The sequence below is a fragment of the Brachionichthys hirsutus genome, chromosome 11 (assembly GCF_040956055.1).
Source record: "Brachionichthys hirsutus isolate HB-005 chromosome 11, CSIRO-AGI_Bhir_v1, whole genome shotgun sequence".
Classification (NCBI taxonomy): Eukaryota; Metazoa; Chordata; class Actinopteri; order Lophiiformes; family Brachionichthyidae; genus Brachionichthys; species Brachionichthys hirsutus.
The window spans coordinates 1,904,393-1,924,115 of record NC_090907.1 but is presented as its reverse complement, the minus strand read 5'-3'; the positions used below and the strand labels follow the sequence as shown (position 1 = coordinate 1,924,115).

General features: G+C 47.1%; 2 protein-coding genes across 2 annotated transcripts; both read left to right on the top strand.

Annotated features, from left to right (window-relative positions):
- Positions 1 to 785: 785 nt before the first annotated feature.
- Positions 786 to 8,895, top strand: igsf5b (immunoglobulin superfamily, member 5b). Its single transcript, XM_068745845.1, has 9 exons — positions 786 to 834; positions 1,868 to 2,182; positions 4,577 to 4,704; positions 4,790 to 4,955; positions 5,375 to 5,506; positions 7,156 to 7,180; positions 7,504 to 7,592; positions 8,230 to 8,294; positions 8,785 to 8,895. Exons 1-9 carry the CDS (start codon positions 786 to 788, stop codon positions 8,893 to 8,895), a joined length of 1,080 nt encoding a protein of 359 aa, XP_068601946.1.
- A 9,161-nt stretch (positions 8,896 to 18,056) lies between these two features.
- LOC137901656 (dynein regulatory complex subunit 4-like) lies at positions 18,057 to 19,103 on the top strand. Its single transcript, XM_068745701.1, has one exon. It carries the CDS (start codon positions 18,057 to 18,059, stop codon positions 19,101 to 19,103), a length of 1,047 nt encoding a protein of 348 aa, XP_068601802.1.
- The last annotated feature ends 620 nt before the right edge of the window (positions 19,104 to 19,723 follow it).

Here is a 19,723-nt window from a genome sequence, read left to right as displayed (position 1 = left end):
ACTGTTCTCTGTTCTCTACATCTGAATGTTTACACGTTGACATTCCGTCCGGCGTGGACGCGTCCATTTATTTGAAGAAGGTGGAGGTTCTCCGACCTCAGGGAGGCGGGGAACACACGGGACATTGTTTGGAGTTCAAGTCCCACTGCGTGTTTACATCTGCGGGTATCACGGGACAAAGTTCCCACCGGGCTTGGTAATATTTAACCGGACCGTTTTGGCTGAGATGGCTGCTCAGCAGCCATGAGGAAGAAGAGGCTCTGCTGACATGCGTCCGCTGTGTTTGACTCTCCGTACAGACAGCAGCCCGAGGTAAAGCGATACAGGATTCATCGTTATTTGCTGTTCTTTTAACTTGGACTTGGACCTGGAGCTACTTTCAGCCGTGTGCGAAAGAAACGGACCAGAAGCAGGTGCAGCAAGTGGTGTGTAAAGATCTGAGCGATTTGATTGGGTAACAGCGAGCAATTATACACTGACCCGAATGAAATAGCGGCTAACGCTTCCAAATTAGTGGTGCATCATGGGAAGAAGAGTTAATTCAACTTTGAGGCGGATGCAAAATGTAAGAGGTTACGACTGGGCAGTGAAATGAGGCGTTATCTGTGCATGTGCAAACTCACAAAGTAAATCAAATTGTGTTTTGACGTTTGAGGTTCATTGTGGGGACGATAGCTGCCTGGTTTCAGCCACATTGATCATCAACCATAGAGATTGATTCAATTCTGTATATTTCAGGCTGATTCAGCGCCGGGGAATGGATTAACCGGATTGGCTGATCCACCATGGGCATCTTTTATTTGTTACTGTTCCTACTTTCATGCAGGGCGGGAGGTAAGAGTTGGCCTCACAGCGAACAAGGCTCGTTCGATTGGAGAGGTGCCTGAGAATTCGGTTTGTAGTTTGCTTTATAGCAGCACCCTTCAAGAAGGATCCCTCTCCAGTTCACAGAGAGACGCTTTCAGGAGACTTCATAGCCAGTGTTTCACAGATAGAAGTTTGCACAATTTATGCTCAATAGTCCACGAGTCTCTGTTTCCGATGGGAAGAAGCTGCTCCATAGCTCGGCCTAGATATTTCTCAGACCCTGTTTCCACAGAGGATGCATAATTTATGATTCTGCACGCTGGCTGTAGAAGGAAACACCGACAGCTCACCACCAACACGTTATGCATCACCCCGAGTGCCCTGGTGCAAATGGCTTATTTCATATTTCACGCTAATTCAATTCCTTCTCACCTTCATTTGTCAGCAACAGAAAGCCACAGACATGCAGGCAGTCAGCTGGGGAGGGACGTGAGCGTTGACGTGCCTCTGTGATGTTTAAATGTGGAGGAGAGTGCTTTCCTCTCTCTAAGCCCCCCCCCCCCCCATGTTCAATCCTCACCGCTTTACCCGCAGGTTACATGCTGAGTCTGCAGAACGATGCTGCAGCCTGTTGCTGACAGCTGCAGATTAATTTAAACTCTTTCTTGTCATTCAGTATATTTGTCCTCATTCATGCACCAAACCAAATCGCCAAAGCTCCATCCGGACGGCCAGAACCACAGAACGGTCTTTTCTCTGCCTCATTAAGGCTGACTTCATTTCGCTTTAACTTCGGTTTATCTCTCGACATAGCCTGAGATATTGCCATTAAAAAGCAATTCTTTGCCTGCCAAGTCTAATGCTAAGCTAAGCTAGCTAGCGACTTCCTCCATAGGTTCATATACCGGTAGTTACATTTTTACATCGAAGCCATATTAGACAGCGGTTTCCTAATTTTTGATTGGCTTTCACTTATTAAAATAAATAAATTAAATATTTCACGTGCATTTAAGACTTTAAAATGTTTGTTTTTTTCCATCCTCCTTTGGACTTTTAACAGTTGGAGCTCAGCTGACGCTGTCGCCCCAAACGCTGACTGTCCTGCGTGGAGAGGAGGCCAGATTTACTTGCAGCACCTCCAACACCCAGTGGACAGTCATGGTGTGGCTGCTGGACAACAAAGCGGTTCTCACCATCTCCAAGGAGGGCGGCGCCCTGCCCTCCATCTACCCCAATGTGACGGCTGAGGAAAGCCCCGACTCACGGGCAGACAGCTGGGCGTTGGTGCTGAAGAAAACAGAGAGGCGCAACCAGGGGCGCGTGACCTGCGACCTCCAGGGCGTCGATAGGAAGTCAGCACTCCTCTTTGTACAAGGTGTGTTTGTTCGCAGGTAAATGCATCTTCCTCCGAGGAGGAACTCTATGTGTTTGTGTCGCTTTGATTCATTGCAGGAGCGAGCGAGCAAAGAACTGTTTATTTCTGCTGTAGAGAATTTTAATGCAGACACGGAGTTTCTATTATACAGAGGCCCTGAAGGGACGAGGGGGGAAAAACAATCTGTAAGACTCTGGTCTCCAGAGAAAACTACTGGACGGGACCATTTGGGCGAAAAAAAAATGGTTTACTTGGTTTTTCAGGAAATACAATCACGACATTGCCCGACGAGACACAAAAGAATACTTCACAGCGACTCCTGATTTAAGGCGGCCTGTCTGATAAAGGTCGAGTCCCAAAACTTTGCAAACGAACACAATTCTGCATCTAAAGGAGAAAGACAGAAAAGGTGAACGCACGTTTCCAGCATCCTGTAGAAACAACCCGACCAGATCCTGAGTGAAAACTCCCGGAGTTCACCAAGGACGGTAAATCATTTGGACCAAAGTTGCCTGAGCATGTTTGATGGTCCTCATGACGTTGTTGATGAGGGTCCGGGAGAGGAATTGATTGACCCTGGGATATAAATACGAGGTGGAAGGAGCTGGACTCCACGCCAGTCACACCGGGCAGCGGGGCAGGATTTACTACCAATATCGTTATGCTGATGCCGAGCCAGAGGCAGCGGCGCTGCGTGAGGACGGGCTGGGACGTTGCTGGAGAGTGAAGAATCAGGATTGGATTAGAATCTTAGAATCAGTAGTTCTCAGCAGTTCTGGTGGTGCTATTGTCTCAAACTGGAGAAAGACTGCAGCGTGCAGCATTTTAACGAGTGGGACTTCACTGAGTAACAATAAGTGTAGAAACTCAGAGGAATTTCTGCATTTGAATTGTCTTAAACATTCATAAACAATTTCGTCGCTGCACGAATTAGGGAATGTGCAACAACTATTTGCGAATAAGAAGTCGGAAAAGGGTTATGCATGCTAATATGTCCTTTTTGCGGAAGGGAGAGTAGAGTAGGACGTCTGGAGGTTTTTTATTCATTGATAATGATTGATAAAAAGCAAAGAATATTCAGATATTTAGAAACGAGCCGATCACCACATGCATCTGTGGGAAGATGCATTTAGTTTCACCTCCTTGGAAATGATGCAATAAAACTATATTACAGCATTAATACTTTAATACTCTACATCCGTAGTCCGAAGAAACAAACCAGCGATCCATCGGCCCCCCCCCATAGATCACGGACAGCCACAAATTCCCACTGACATATGCAGCCGTTGGCGTTGGTGCATGGCGCATCAGGCTCTCTGGTCTCTGGCCACTACGACACAACCTTTGAATTAATCGTGCGTGCTGGCGCACCCGGTTAACAGTCAGCAACTCTGCAGGCGGTGATTTGTGTAATGCAGCTCCAGATATGCTGTTGGACCGGGGCCGCCGATCTGCAGCAGGCCGGCTCAATCTGTCGGCCATCAACCCGCAGCCTCTGCTTTAATTGGCCGATGCATGCAGCGCATCGGCTGACATCTCCGTTCTGGGATCACTTTGTTTATACCCATGAATAAAGTGAACATTTTATACACCGTTTATGCAACTCGAAGCTTACAAGCACACCGTTGCCCTCAAAGCACAGATTCATTCATTCATTCATTCACCTTCTTGACCGCTTTGTCCGTTACCGGGTCGTGGGTCGTGCTGGAGCCTATCTCAGCAGTCCACGAGCAAGAGGCGGGGCACACCCTGGACAAGCCGCCAGTTCATCACAGGGACACACAGACAGACAATCATTCACGCGCACACACACACACACACACACCTACGGACAATTTACTGTAACAAATTCACCTAATTTGCATGTTTTCAGAGGCTGGGAGGAATTCCCAGAAAACATATCGACACCCGCATCAAGAGCCGGACGTCTTCAGAGATTCCCCTACAGGGACGAATAAACCGTATAAATCCTGAGACAAAGCACAGACGCCTCTCTAATTATCTCTCTGTCTGTTGCACCCACCGCCTTTCAACTCTGCCAGACAATCGGCTTTGGATATGAAATACTGCATCTCCCCACGCCCTAAGTGGCATATTCGGCTGCCAGGGAAGGAGATGTAAAGGGATAAAAAAAGCAGCGTTCATCAGGCAATCGAGACTTTGAGACGCGGGATCAATCAGACGGCGTGAATAAAACCCATCTTGTGAAAGTGAGCGGGGTTAGCCGAAGAGGAGATGCTCATCTGCGGGTAACGATACGCGAGTGTGAATCTCTACAGAGACTGCCGATGATGAGATTCACAGATTCCACTTCTGTTAGTTTTAATAAGAGCGTGCACGCAGAGGATTATAAAAGCACACATAAGAGAAAAGTCTACTTTCATCTGATTTCAGAAAAGGGCAGCGTAAAAGTCTTTGGGGACGACAAGCTGGCATTTAAGGGGCAGTCGGTGTGGTTCGAGTGCCAAGCTGCAGGATGGTTCCCTCAGCCCACCTTGGAATGGCAGGTGAATGACAAAAAGGTCAGTGTGTCATTTTGAGGTCATTAACGTCCCAGTTAGGGAGCACGACAGAATCTAAAAACATGCTGATCTGATTGGTGCGGAGGTGAGACAGGACGAGTACAACATCAGCAGCGAACAGTCCGGCCCGAATCTCTTCACTGGGATCAGCAACCTCCGTGTGAAGGCAGAAAAAAGCTCCCAGGTGGACTGCCTGGCCTCCGTGCCGGCCCTCGCCACACCGCTGGAGAGCGGCGTCCGCCTGACCGTGGGTGAGAGAACACGGCCGCGATATGAAATAAAATATGCATACGAGCACGCAAATCACTTTAACTCTCTGTCTCTGCATGCGTCTCTCTTTTTTCATCTCTCTCTTCATGCGTTTCACTTTGTTCTTTCAACTTCTTCCTGTCACGCCATCTTTTGAGAGCCCATGACTCATCATTTCTGCAGGGAAGATTTGTTTAAGAAGCAGCCGCCAGATCCGCCTTGCAAAAAAAAGGGCCGGCAGCTTTTTAAATATTTCCCTGAAGTCCATTCAGAACGACATCCCAACGCCCTCCCGCCGGCGACCGAGAATTAAAATGGGAAAATTAAGACACCATTTTCTTTGCAGTGTGCGTGCAAATCCGTAACTGAATTATAACAACTCCTGCTTCATGGAAATACTGGTGTGACCTTCTCCTCTCAGTTGCAGAGGTGCTGCAGGAAGGAGACGGCTGCACGGTCCCTCTGGCGGTAACCGCCTCCCTCTCCGCACTCCTGCTGCTCCTCCTCCTCAGCATCAGTGCCGTCTGCTGGCACCGACAACGGAGACAAGCCAGTGAGCTCCGTTTTTCTCCTCCTCCTACGGTTTCCCCCCGCACGGACCGCGTGATTAAAACATAACGAGGAGGCTATTACATGCGACTCGGCAGGGCCTCTCGCTGACCTTCATCAAGGTCATGCGATATATTTTTTTCTCTGACTGGCCTCAGTCGTCGGCAGAGAGATTTTCTTCCCAGGGTACTGCGGCACCAATTATCGAGATGTCCATCGAGGAGGAGTTGGTTAGAGGTTTAAATCCCAGAGCAACGGAGCAGCTTGATCGGAGGGAAGCAGCCATTAATCTTCCTGCAGACACAACCAAGTCGGTCGCTAACATTTCAAACATCTTTCTATGAATTAGCCGAGAACAACCAGGAAACGGACCGACGTCATCAAAAGCCTGTATAAGTCACAGTAGCGGGCCGGTCCGATAGGCGTTTGGTGACCTTGGATGACCTTCTTGCTGTGGCAGAAGGGGCGTCTTCGGGAGCAAGAGTTCTGACTCACGCCCGCTTCCTGTTGGATGACTCAGTCTGTCTGACCAAACGGGCCCAACAGTACCAAACATTAGAATTCTGGACACATCGTCTCCCTCTAACGGTTTCTTAATGTTTCATTGTGTGCTCTGGGAGAAAATGATTCAAGCCCCTCAAAGCTCGTCACCTCTGCATGCGTGGCCGTCGATGCCGAGGCGGGTCGATGCGTAGGCGGGTCGTGGCGAGGTGGGTCGTGGCGAGGCGGATCGATGCCAAGGCGGGTCGATGCGTAGGCGGGTCGAGGCGAGGTGGGTCGTGGCGAGGCGGATCGATGCCAAGGCGGGTCGATGCGTAGGCGGGTCGAGGCGAGGTGGGTCGTAGCGAGGCGGATCGATGCCTAGGCGGGTCGTGGCGAGGTGGGTCGTAGCGAGGCGGATCGATGCCTAGGTGGGTCGTGGCGAGGTGGGTCGTAGCGAGGCGGATCGATGCCTAGGTGGGTCGTAGCGAGGCGGATCGATGCATAGGCGGGTCGTGGCGAGGTGGGTCGTAGCGAGGCGGATCGATGCCTAGGCGGGTCGTGGCGAGGGCGAGGCGTCTCTGGCGTGCCAGCCACTCTTATTTTGCGGTGCAAGGAGGCAAAGGAGGCCTGTTTGGGAGCGATAACAAAAAACGTAGCCCCGTGTCACAGGTTTTAGACGTGACCCTAATCCCCGTGGCTGATTCTGGCCCGTTGTGGGGGGGGGGCGGGTAATCACAGAGCAGGCGTGAACTTTCTCCTCTGGCAGGTTTTCCTCTGCACCTGAGAGGTCCCGCTACCCTCCTTCGTGATTGTCCCTCACGCCTTTGATGCAGCATCTCAGAGCGAGTGAAGCCGACAGGGCGAGGGTGTTTAACATTAAGAGGGTGCGGGCGTGCGTTCAGAATCCAGCGTGAGGGATCCGCTGTTAGCCGAAGACGCCGGCCTCTGAGACAGCTGTGATTTTAAGATGGGACGACCGAAGCGACTCCGTCTATCTATAATAGAAACTAACACGGCCAACGAGCTGAGTTACAAAACACCCAAAAGCTTTCACAAACCCACTGGAGGCTGAACCCACTCGCTCCTTTTTACGTCGCCGTGGATGCAGCAGTAAAATCAATTCATAGCGAAGTCTGTAAACTTAATGCTTCATTTTTTTTAACCTTTCAGAACTGAGGGCTCAGGAGGTCACGAGGTGAGACTTTTGTTTCTATTTGCTTTTATTTTTACAAATAAAAGTGTGCAGACAGAACAGTTCCGTGCACGCTTAATAGTAAAACGTATTTCTGCAGAATGAATGAATGGCTTTTTATTGCTCCTCGTCATGAAGCGTGAATGGAGGCATTAATCTTTGTCGCGACTTCGTTAAGATTCTAATTGTTGTCGGCTCAATTAAGAATGAGATATTTTAAACATTGTGTTTGTCAGCATTTTCCATGACACAGATTGATCGCCTCGGGCCCCTGACAAAACGGCCCAGCTAAAGGTGATCTCTTCCACTGGTCCGTTCAGTTGCAGGTTCCATCTATCAGGGGTGGGAGGAGGCTTGGTTGCCGAGGCGACAAGGGGGCGGGTCAACCTTGCGTATGCGAGTGACGTCTGCACAGGTGAGACAGTCGCATTTACATATAGTCCCTAAACATTACATAGAACTGTTTCATCACACAAATGTTGGATAGAAGGTCCAGATAAATATTTCTCTTCAATTTTACAAGATTTAAAAAGGAAAAGTTGTACTTTTTCGACCTGCACAGGTAAGTAATATCTTTGCAAACCCAAAACATTAAACATCGGTGAATGCAGACTATATATATATATATATATATATTTATTTGAGAGGTTTTACCTTATGGTTTCATGTAGTGAAAAGTTTTGCATTATTTCAGGTAAATGCTGCACAAAAACATAAAAAAATACAGGTTTGACTCTTTTACCGGCTGATTGATCAGATTTAGTATATTTCTAAAAAGAACATTTACGACTACGGTTGGGCCGACGCTGATGCTAAAGGTTAGGCACCACGGTTAGCTGAGCAACCATGAAACAGGCGCCGCAGCCTATTTTATCCAGCTTTTCAGGTAGAAAGAAAAGGCAGATTTATATTCTGGATGCTGTGTTTACTGGTGCGTATCTCTGAAGCACCGACTTGCATCTCGCTGCGCTCTGCTTTAAGTTCAAACAGGACTGGAGTTCAGCAGGGCTTCGGGGATAGATCAGGCTCAATGGCTGTTTCTCACCCTGCAGATGCAGCTTACAATGAGCTAAACACGGAAACCGGTAGAAAGATGGACTTTGTCAGCTTTCACAAGGTAAGAAAGAGAAAGCGAGCGGGAGGGGGTGATAGAGATAGAGAAGAGAGATTGAGATAGAGAGAGCTGGGTAGTATATTCATTCTGCAGCTGAAGCCCAGAGAAGGGAAGAGGAATCATCATCATCATCAGCGGGGTCCACCTGTTTATTATAAGGATAATTCCAGCCCGTCGGTGTCTGTAAAGTAACGCTCCCTCGGTGGGGAGGCGGGTTCTCAGCCTGGCCTCTAATCGACTGATTGATTTGTCATATTGATTCTGGATCGCATGCTGCATCGATGTTCATGGTGTCTTATTACTGAACACAAGGATCCTTCTGGACTGATATTTGATGCATTTCTGATATGGATCTCTGACGTAAGAGCGCTTTGAGTTTGGATGATGTCGTCCGGCGGTTCAGCAGTGATCATGTTTCAGGAACGCTTCAGGGCTTGTTGCTGCTGCAGAAGTAGACCTTTGCTACCACTCAAACCTACGACTGTGCCCTCAGGTCCCTGATGTCGTGGCCTCCAGCAGCCCGTCTCTGCACAGCAAGTGTGAAGCCCAGGCGTGTCCATCAGAGGAACGCTCCCAGAACATCAGGAGAATCACCACGGTTTAAAAATGTCCATTATGAGGTCATCGATCATGCATGATAATAGTGAGAGTTACATGTTGCAGGATTTACAGGCAGATGAGTCTCCAGTGTTTCACATTTTAAAAACTCGTGGCTAATGCTATTGGATTCTGTGCTTCGCATTTATTTAGAAAACGATTGATGTACTGCTTAAAAACAAAACAAAAAATGAACACACTTTCAGGTTTTTCCAAAACCTGAAAGATCATCTGTGCTTTTCTGTTTCCTGCGCAGCCAGAGTCTCAGAGACGCCTTCTGCGTTCTGAGATCTCAGACAAGAAGAGAGTGGCCAAAACGACTACAATAAAACTACGATATTATTCATATACAGGGCACAGGCTGTGAGAATTATCTCTCAATAGTGACCTGAATCTTTGCTGCAGTTTTCTGCAGTTTGAGAGACTGAAATGACAGATCCAGGACCAGCACCAACCAAACGTCACCCCGTTCCATCAGATCTAATCCTGCTTTCAGGGAAGCCACATTCCCACATGTCCCCGTTTTTCTGTTTCACAAATTGCACCATCTTAAACTCAGTTATTTCAAGTCAGGGAGAGGAAATGGATGTGAAATGCAATTATATTCATAAAGTCGGGCCCGTAAAATGAACGCTGTCCGACTGATTCTCCAATAAGAACGGTGCGGTCGAGGCTCCCTGCCTGCAGCAATGCACGGAATAACAGATTTATCTCTGTGTGAAGTGGGTGACATAACATTTGCATTTTATAATAGTAAAGGACGGAGGGGGAGCCGGGTGGATGAGGCGGGGGGCCCATGAATCCGTCAGGCGCTCTGTCGTTTCATCAGCACTGCAGTTCATAAAAGAGATGAGGTGCATTAAAAACAACACCTCCGTTTGTCCAGGAGAAAAATATGTCCCAAAAAATAAACTCTGCCGGATGCGAATCCGTCTGAAACGTGTTAAATTTAAATTCAATCATTAAGTCATTATTAAAACCTGGTGAGGAAACAAAGCATCACCCAGCTCCCTCTGGGTGATGCTGTAACTTCTTTTCTTTTATGTTTATGTTTTATTTATTCCCTCTCTCACGAGGGAATAGGCCTGGAAAAAGATGAATAACGGTGCCTGTATTTTGTTGACGAGGAATCAACTCATTTCACTGAAGGCTGGAGCTTTTCAGCTTTGGATGTGATTCATCCCTGCTGGCAGCCTTGATTAGCCGAGCACCGCCGGCCCATAGGAGAATGGGCGTGGTGGATAAATCGCTGCGAATGCAAATGATACGTAAAGCAAAGGTCTAGAGCTCACCAAAGACAGTGGGGTTCATCCTCTGGGTACCATGCACGCCTGTAAAGTTCTACGCAAGGTTGGCTTCTGCCCTTTGTACCGTTACGGGTATCGGCTTGCGACACTAATAAATTTCCCGACTACCGATTCTTCGTCAGGAGGACGGCTACAAAAAGGACGGACGGATTTATTGGAACTGAAAGCAGACTGTACGGAAAATGAAGGGAGATGTTGATATTTCCCACCAATGGGCCCCTGAATTGTCGGCGTTGCCGTGACAGCATGCAGGCTTGCATTCTTGAGAATAGCATGCTGACAGTTTCCTGCAATCATCGTCGCAGATGGCTGACACAGATCGTAGCAGGAAGTCGCATCTCACCATCGAATATAAGGAAAGTGTCCCCCCCCCCCCCCCCCCCCCTCTCTCTCTCTCTCTCAGCTACGCTTCGGTCGTTGCCGCCGTCCGTTTCCTCGCACCAAATGCTTGGCATTGATAGCGTCATGCTGTTAAATAAATTAGGCTTCCTCTTGTGAGCCTGACAAAGACGGGAGGTAAAACGAGAGGCCTATTACACGACCCCGCTTTGGTGCTTTGTTTTCCAGCTTAACCTCACCCCTCCCCGGGGCTTAGCGGGGATGCTGCACGGGCGTCAGAACGGCGAGCTCGCATCGTCCGGAGGCGGCCGGGGGCCCGTCGGTCTCTGCAGTCGGGCTGTGACTTTGCGATTCGTCGCTCGTTTACCGTCTGCTCTCTTGCCTCCCGCCTGCCACAAGCTAATCTGCTCCACGACAGCAACGTCGTTCAGTGTTTCCACGCTCTGGCTGCAACCCCGACTCTTAGACAGTCAAACCTCTAGGGTCTGGACAGAAGTCCTGTCCGTCCTCGCTGTGTGTATTACAGGACAGAACCATCGGGGACAAAGGGAGGAGAGGAGCTGGCTGCTCAGGTGCAGCTCCCAAGCTGCCCCCCCCAAAATATTTTCTGCTGGCAATTAGCATGAAGCTAGTGCACTCTTATTTAAATGTACGGATAAATAAATGGAAACTTTGGCTAATGGCTCTCTGGAGGACGGCACAATGTCTCCAGTGGCTTGTTAGATTCTACTTTCCACTTCCTATTCGTCAGGGTCCATTAGCGGTCCACTGCCACAGGAAGAGAACACACACTTCACTGTAACACGACCTCTTTCCGTATCAATCTTTACCAGGTACTTTAATAGTTAATTTGTTCATCTACTCAAACAGGATTAAAGTTTGCATCAGGTGGGGACTATTTTCAGACGATTTTTTTCCCAGCAAGCAGCTTGTTCCCCTCCTAACTGGATTCACACCGTCCACATGGTGATCTGGATCAGCACCAAAAGGTTCTAATCTAGATTGTTCTTGGTGTCTTTATACTCCAGTCATGAAAAGTAAAAGTAAATCAGAGTTGATTTTCAACTGATTTTTGAATCTGTAAATGGGGTTTTCAGTGGAATGAAAAATAAATACAAATATTCTACCTTTATTTAACCAGGTAACGACTTGGACCTAAATTGCATGTTAAAATGTAATATTTCTTCCTGACCTCATTCTGGACAAACTCAATAATCAACCGAGATATTGATCCAAACTTGTGCAAACTTCTAAAATTTTTATTGGCTCCAAACAGTCTTTAAAATAAAACACACTAATAAATAACATGACATAAATTATTGATAGAGATTTTTTAGTGATTAATTTGGGGAAACCGGAGCGGGTTGAACTGATGTGATTTGAAACCTGATCACGAAGCATCTGTTTACAGCTATTGTTGCTCCAGTATAAGAATTTATTTATGACGGCTGCTAAATAATTTACGATTCCGCTCCGGTGGACGTGGATCCCGCCCTGATGAGGTCCTGAAGTGCCTCCCTAAGGGGGGCAGGGAGCGCTGCCAACCGGCTCGCTTTCTTTATGTGTCCCCGACCGGCCCATCTGTCATGGCCGACGTCAGGCTGAAACGCTGGCGGCGAAGCGGTAGCAGTTCGGCACGTCAGCGCTTCTCCGGACCGCATCACATAACGCCGCTGTCCTGATAAATGATGTCCCAGCTGTCTCTGAAAAGACGGTGGCGTATCCGTCCTCGTGTTATAGGAAGTAACAAATACACAAACGACATAAAACTGAACTGAAGACGTGGGTGCACGTAAAGAAGGAAAAGCTCCTCCTCCTTTGAACTGCAGTCGCGGCAATGAATCACAAGCGACTTGTTGCACCGCCTGATAGTTGGTGGAAGTCCTCAAGGTGTGTTACCTTAAGATCTGGTATCGAGACGTCCAAAGTTTCTTCCTGTCATCTTTCATCTCTAGTTTCAATCACTCCGTAGGATCTTTGGGGGGGGGGGGGGGGGGTTAAGGCTATTTTACTAGACATGAGAGAATTCACCTCAGGCTCAGGGAGGAACGCCGCCCACACTTCATCTGCTTTACTCCTCAGGATAGGCCGAGCAGAAGGAAATAAATGATGAAGACGCAGAAAGGCTTTTCCTGCTACATTCTGCAGAGAGCGACATGAGGGACGGATGTCCCTCAACAGCAGACAGGACTGAAGCATCCGGAGACAGTCATGGTCGGAGGGGGGGGGGGGGGGACAGATCTTCCATCCGTCCTGCTCTCGGTAACACCCTGAAGGAATTTATCCGATACATCCAGGAGGAACCGATTACAAAGAAAGTGAAAGAATTTCACAAAAATGTAAAAATGGACAAAAATAATCTTAAATGGTAAAAAAAAAAAAGTGAAAGGTCAACATTAATATGCCCCCCACCCCCCCCCCCCTAAAAAAATAATTTCTTTATAAAAGGAGATGTTTCTCGCCTCATTTACTTCACCCCATTAATGTCTTGTGGACTAATTAAAATCTCCGCCGCGTCCTCAGGAGGCAACGGAGCCGTTAGCTCGCTCTTTACAGCAAACACACTAATCAATAGCGGCAACGTGACAAATCTATATGCGGTGTAACTGATGGCGGTTTGTGATTATCAGATTAAACTCACTCAAAGAGCTTTTGTCATGCACTTTGCACTTGTTCAACGAAACTTTTTTTTTTTTTGCAGTTGGGTGAATTAGAAATTATTGTTAGGTCTCTGAGATCAAGGATATTGACGAGCGATCGGTGATGCATCCCCAGCTTCCGTCAGAAAATAAAGCTTTAATCCGCAGTTTTCTGCAACGTCACGGAGAAGCGGGAGGAAACCGAGGCCTTCTGGTTGTGCAGTGGCTGCGTCTGTCCTTTGATGCTGACGGGACAGAAATACACCATCACTGCATTCATGGGAGAACACACAGCCCCCTGGCTGATCCAGGAACAGTCTGAAACAACTGGAATTTCTTTGTGCGCATCTTGATTTTCGCACCCTTTCTGTAACACAGCAAACCCTCTCTTCTCCAGGAAGCACCTCACCTCTCAGTCCTCTCAAAGGACCTTCCATTCTCTTTTGCAAACACTGTTTGTTCTCCTCAATGCCGGTTTCTGGTTCTGTTGTTCTGGTTTTGCAGATTTGCTGTTTCCTGTGCAGCATCGCGAGGCAATAAAAACACTCGAGCGTAATGAAACAGCTGCTCTTAACGGCCCCAGAAAGCTGATCCTGCTAATGTTGAAGGCATTTCAACTTTACAGGAGCAAATTGTTTTACGACGTTTGCAACCGATGACTCGCTCAGAACGCAGCTAGCGGTCCGTATTCACTTTATTTATTGTTGGAGATGTGATCGTGAAAAACATTGATTTGTGATTACCTTTGCCAAGGAGGTTATGTTTGGTGTTTGTTTACAGATGGATGGATCTTGATGAAAAATATCTGAACATGGGTCTTTATATCCCATTAAATTTCGAGAATGATCCTGATACCCGTCTAGACGCAAAGAAATTCCAGATTTTCCCATTTACTTGTAAAAAAAGTCACATTTGGTAAAATATGCATTCAATTCAATCAACTCTGATTCACTTTGACTTTTCATGGTTGGTGTATAAAGATACCAAGAACAATCTAGAACCTTTTGATGATGATCCAGATCACCATGTGGACGGTGTAGATCCAGTTAGGAGGGGAACGAGCTGCTTGGTGGAGGTCTGCGCTTTTCTAGTTTTTTTATGATTTGTATAGAAAGTTTACTTGAATGTTCTTGAATGTATTTATTTTTGCTTGTTTTAGCTTCAGAGCATGGTTCATGTTCTTTTAAAATATCTTTACATGCAACTTCTCAGTCCCTCAAACCGCCCGGCGATCATCAGATCGACTTTACGATCAACAGAATAGAATGATTTTAATTTGCTATTGATGCACATGATGAGACGGATTAATTTACCGTCACTGCGTCTCTCCTTGATATGAACGGACAGCATTAACGCCAGCGCTCTCGGATAGATCCGTCCATCACAAGGTGCTGACGGAGCACGCCGGTTTGGCGCCGCTCCACTTGTAACACAGGCGGTATTGATCAGGAGCACAGAACAGGCAAGACAAATTGGATCGAGTGCAGGAGGAAAGCTAAATCCGCTCAGGACACCGAGTCCGTGGGTTCCACTCCGTTGGTTGCCATCGCTCTCCGTCAGTCATCGGCTGGCGCCTGATCATCGCTTTCCTTTAACTTGCAGCATTCTCAGTAATTAAGCAGCTGTTCAGAACTAAGAGCTGCACAGTTGGTCAAGGGTGAGGAAAGTGTGTGTGTGTGTGTGTGGATTTGCATGTGTGCACTACGATATGTGCATGTATTTGTTCATCTTTCTCATGTGTACTTTGGTACACAACTAGACTTCTATAAAGGTCCGAGTCCGGATTATCTCAACCCATCGCTGATATGAAAACCCCCACCAAGCTGCACAGATTGTTTTTCTGTCACCTCACAAACAGCATGAATCTCACTAGCTGTGCCCTCCTTTGCCTTCAGTGGGCTGTGTGCTAATCGACGCTGATTGGTTTTGAGGCAAAAAAAAAGAAAAGAAAAAGCCCCCAGCCGCTAGCGCTTGTTATAAAAATGACTCTGCACAGCCTGATGGAGACGAGCTTCTCCCCACCCCGAACAAGACTATTCCAGGCATCACGGGTACGGATGGCGATTTGGCATCTGATAGCAGGCAGGAGCCCTGCAGAAGGGGGGGGGGGGGGTCGTAAAGCAGGGACGTTAAGAGGAAGAGAAAGACGCCAACAATGGTTGTATTATGAAGTGGAGCATTCAGGCGGGGAGAGTCGCCAGGTTGTCACCGCGTGAGATTTCATCATGGGCCCGTCTCTGGGATTAGATTAAGCTGCCAGCCTCAGTCATAAAATCAAGGAGCAGCTCTTAGTGACGCTTGTTTAGGGAGGAGGCGCATGCACGCACGCAAATGGTGATCGTCAGCCTATTTAAGAGATATTAAAGCGATTAAAATGCTCAGGAGTGGCACCTCCTTTCATCCCTCATCTTCTCCAAGCACTTGATCCTCACAGGGAGGAGTCGGCTCAAGCAGCTGCTCACACAGACCGGATCAGACATTTAATTCATTCTTTTGCACCAAGCCAAACGTATATTACTTACCAATGATCCCCTTTAACGTCAGGGCAAACCAATCAGAAGTCTGTTGAGCATTAAGTAACTTTGCCAAAGTTTGGTTTCCCCGCCCCCTCCCCCAACTCGCTCGAGCTCCAGTTCCAGGCTGCGGTGTGTAATTTTGTGACACAGACTGATGACACAGCTAATGATGAAACACATTTGTTCACCTTTCGTTGAGGTTAAAAGCACAAGCAATGCTGGCCAAAGGGAAGACATGAGGGTTAATGCCTGGACGTCTCTATATAGTGAATATCAGGGTGTTAGTTATGAGCCATATAAAGTCAGTCTGCAGCGTTTCAGTGGAAACAGCAAAACATTTAATAGTGCAGGTTCCCACATCCCAGAAGCCCTGAACAGAATTATAAGAGCTGCACTTTGCTGCACTTTAATCAGACATGCAGAGATAAAATATGTTGCGCTGCCGAATAGCTCTGTAGCTCACGGCTCACAAACAGATCTACGGGAGAGGAACGCCGCCGCCGCCGCCGCTCGGCTCTGTAGCTTTTAGCTCTGTAACAGTTTATGAACCTTTGCGTGAGCCATAACTCCTCCGGACGCTGGAAAGGATGATCCTCGTTTGTCCAATACTCAACATCGCTTTTTGGCTTTGAACTAAAAAAAAAATCTGCACAAGTTCCTGCTTCTGAAAATATTTTAATTATTTTCTATTATAAAAAAAGAAAGAAAAGAAATGCTTGTCCTGAAGCAGAGCGGCACAGCAGCAGACTAGGAAATTAGGATTTAATTATTAGTGGATTTATTAGTGTGATCAATTAAATTAACCAACAAAACTGAAGACCCATTAGTGCCATTTGCACTGGGAAAGGGACACGTGGCGTCTGGTTGAAGTGATTGATCAAGCCAATGTGTGAGGATACTGTGTACCGCTTCCGGGCACAGCGAGCAGCATTGTGTCTGTTTGATTGAAAGCTCTTTGTAGTATAGCGTTCATGCTCAGGCTTCTGCTTTCAACAGTCTGCAAGTGCAGCTCAGTTTCCTCCTCTGAAACGGAATAATAATCAAGATAAATCACTTCCCTCTACAGATGAAACCGCATCGTCTGGAACAAATCACGGGAGCGCATGCTTCTCTATCACGCCTCAGGTGAATGTGTACATGTGCACTGATTTGTGCTGCGTGCTCAACAGACTGCATCGCTTATCTGCAGAAAACTGACTGTGAGCTATGCTATATACTTAGCTCCTGCTGTTCAACATGTGCACAACTCTTAAAGCCAAGCTAACTGCACCAGTGTCTCCAGCACATATCTGTGTGATTCACGGACTGTGGATCTCCTCTTCATGAGAGTAAAACAAGTTATGAAGATTGAGAACAAAGTTAGTAGTGGCCAGAGGAAGCAGGTACAGGGTGAACAGCAAGGGGCCTAGAAAGGAGCCCTGTGGAATCCCGCATGACAGAAAATCTCAGAAAGTTAGGGGCCAACCAGGCCTTGACGTCCTCAATGCACGCTAGGAGCTGCTTATTTGAAGAAGTTCCCCTTTCCTCATGGTACATAGATTTGGTGGAATTCTAGTAGTAAAACAAGATTCCATGCTTTTGCAGGTATGGGTGAACAGCAAAGGGACCTAGAAAGAAGCCCTGCGGAATCCCGCATGACAAAGAAGCAGAGGATTGCTGACCGGAAAGGCTAATGCACATAGTTCAATCAATCTCATTTTGTGTGAAACTAATTTTAAATAAGTAAATAAATATAATCCAGCAAGCTTTTATAGGGTTGCAGCAGGATGGCATCTGGGTAAAAACTTTGCCAGAATTAAGCATGCAATCATCTATAGAAGGTTGATTTGCTGTGGCGACCCCTGACGGGGACAAGTCGAAAGAGGAAGAAGAATCCAGCAAGATATTATTTAAGTACCTATATGTGAGAATTCCATTTTCAGTGGGACAACAAACAACATTGTGGTAGGTTGTTATGACCGGCCCAGGGGAACAGAGACGTATAACATAAAAGGAGAGGAGGACGATGTTTGACAAAACACAAGCTTTTTTTTATTATCTGACCAAAAAGCACAGCTTGTGAAGGACAACTAGCTTTTTACGTTGCAGTAAAATCATGTGTATGTTTGAGCAGAGCATGGAAACGATGCACTGATGTCTTTGATCTATGGAGGACAACATCAAAGCAGTCAGACCTAAACTTCAGAGAACGTGTCATAGTTTTAATGTTCGAAGTAATGCTTAAGATGAAAACATCAAAGAAAAGATGAAAGAACCCAACTGAAAAAAATCTGTTGTTTTGTGATCTGATATCAAATATCCTCCGGTATATATAAATAAATATAGCTTATCCTCTATTCAAGAGGATAAGCAAACAAGAGCAGGAAAATGACGGATCAGCTTAAGAGTAAAATTGCTTCCCTCCGAAAGGAGCTGGAGGCGGTGAAAAAGGAGAAGCAGGAGATCCAGCTGGAGAAGGCCAACATCTGCGCTTACTGGGAAATCAGCAAGAGGAACGTGGAGGAGAAAAGGTCCAAGCTGGCGCAAAGCGAGTTTGAACGAGACGAGTTGAAGGAGCACCACAGGCAGGAGCTCAATGAGCTTGAACAGAAGATGAAGCATCTTCTATCGGAGCAAAACGATACAATATGTAGTGTGAACATGGAAAACATGGCGTCATCCGCACTGATCAAAAACGAGCACCGTCTGTCAGAGCTTCGCCAAGAGGCAGAAAACAAAGCCCTGGAATCTGACTTCAGAAAAATGAAGCTGCACAGCGAGTTGTTCTCTCAGGAGTTCAACCAAATGCAGCAGATGGAATCACAGAAGTTGGCAAACACGTATGAGACTTTAATCGACGAATCCGGGGGAAAATATCACAATACCAGGAAGTCATTGATCAACACTGCAAAAGAAAAGGACATGGCTGAACTTCAGAGTGTTGAAAACACGTGGAAAAAAAAGATAGAGACCATGAAGGAAGAGCACGAAAGGATTCTCACGAAGAAGAAGGAGGCTCTCGCACATAAATCGAAGCTGGTGATGTTGGAGCAGAAGAAGCTGTGCGATAAAAATTTGAAGCTAACACAAAAGCAGTCGGATTTGGACGAATTGCTTTCAGATGCTCGCAAGAACCATCCTGTCCTGCAGGAGTCTGTGAAGGAGGCGCAGCGGAAGCTGTCAGAGCTCCAAAAGGACGAGGAGGTGCATGTTAAAAACACGAAAGAGAGATTGTCAGCCGAAACGCAGCTGAGGCAAAGCATGATGAAAACCATGTTGAGGGACCTGACGGTGGAATACGAGCTGCTGATGTACGACTGCGAAAGCGCGGAGATGAGGCGGGACGAGCTGTTGCAGGAGCAACAGAGGCCGTCCAGATGCCTAAAAGAAGAGATGGCATGGACAGAGGCTCAACTCCTGAGGGAGCAAATTTAAAGCCACCTGCATCTAATTAAGCTCCATCTAAAGCCCCATGTAAAGCCCCATATACGGTAAACAAGATGCACATCATGCAATCCCATCACCAACCTCTCAGCCATCATGTGTCACTTCAGCCTATAAATATTCACACGAATATTTATTTGTCTAGTATGAGGCCCTGGGATGAGCTGGCGACTCGTCTGGGGCCGCACCCTGCCCCCTCCCCGTGACCCATAAGCTGCTGAAGACGATACTATCATAATCGTCTTGTCTTGTCTGAGTGAATGCAGTTGGTAGCAATAATCATGCATGTACATTTTATTAGTTTATCCATCAGAGTTGCAAAGAATCCCAAAATCCAGAAGCCGTGCGCGGCGGTTCTTTTTTTTCTAAATGCTGGCCCAGAGGTCACTAAATCGTTGCAACACTCCTGTCACTTAACCAACGGATTGCAGCATGCAAAATGGCTAATCTAACCCCCCCCCCCCCCCCCAACAAAAGCATCACTGCCTTTTTAATCAGAGAAATGTATGCAAATTCTACAAAGTCCTTTTATTTATGAGCGCGTCCCTCCACAGACACACACACGAACCCAACGCACGGCATAAAAATAGATTCTGTGCAACTCTCTGAGG

Bases quoted from the DNA above. Each gene is read 5' to 3' on its own strand.
- igsf5b (XM_068745845.1), top strand. From the start codon at position 786: ATGGGCATCTTTTATTTGTTACTGTTCCTACTTTCATGCAGGGCGGGA. The intron at 835-1,867 runs GTAAGAGTTGGC...GACTTTTAACAG, and splicing joins ACTTTCATGCAGGGCGGGAG to TTGGAGCTCAGCTGACGCTG. The intron at 7,593-8,229 runs GTGAGACAGTCG...CTCACCCTGCAG, and splicing joins TGCGAGTGACGTCTGCACAG to ATGCAGCTTACAATGAGCTA.
- LOC137901656 (XM_068745701.1), top strand. From the start codon at position 18,057: ATGACGGATCAGCTTAAGAGTAAAATTGCTTCCCTCCGAAAGGAGCTG.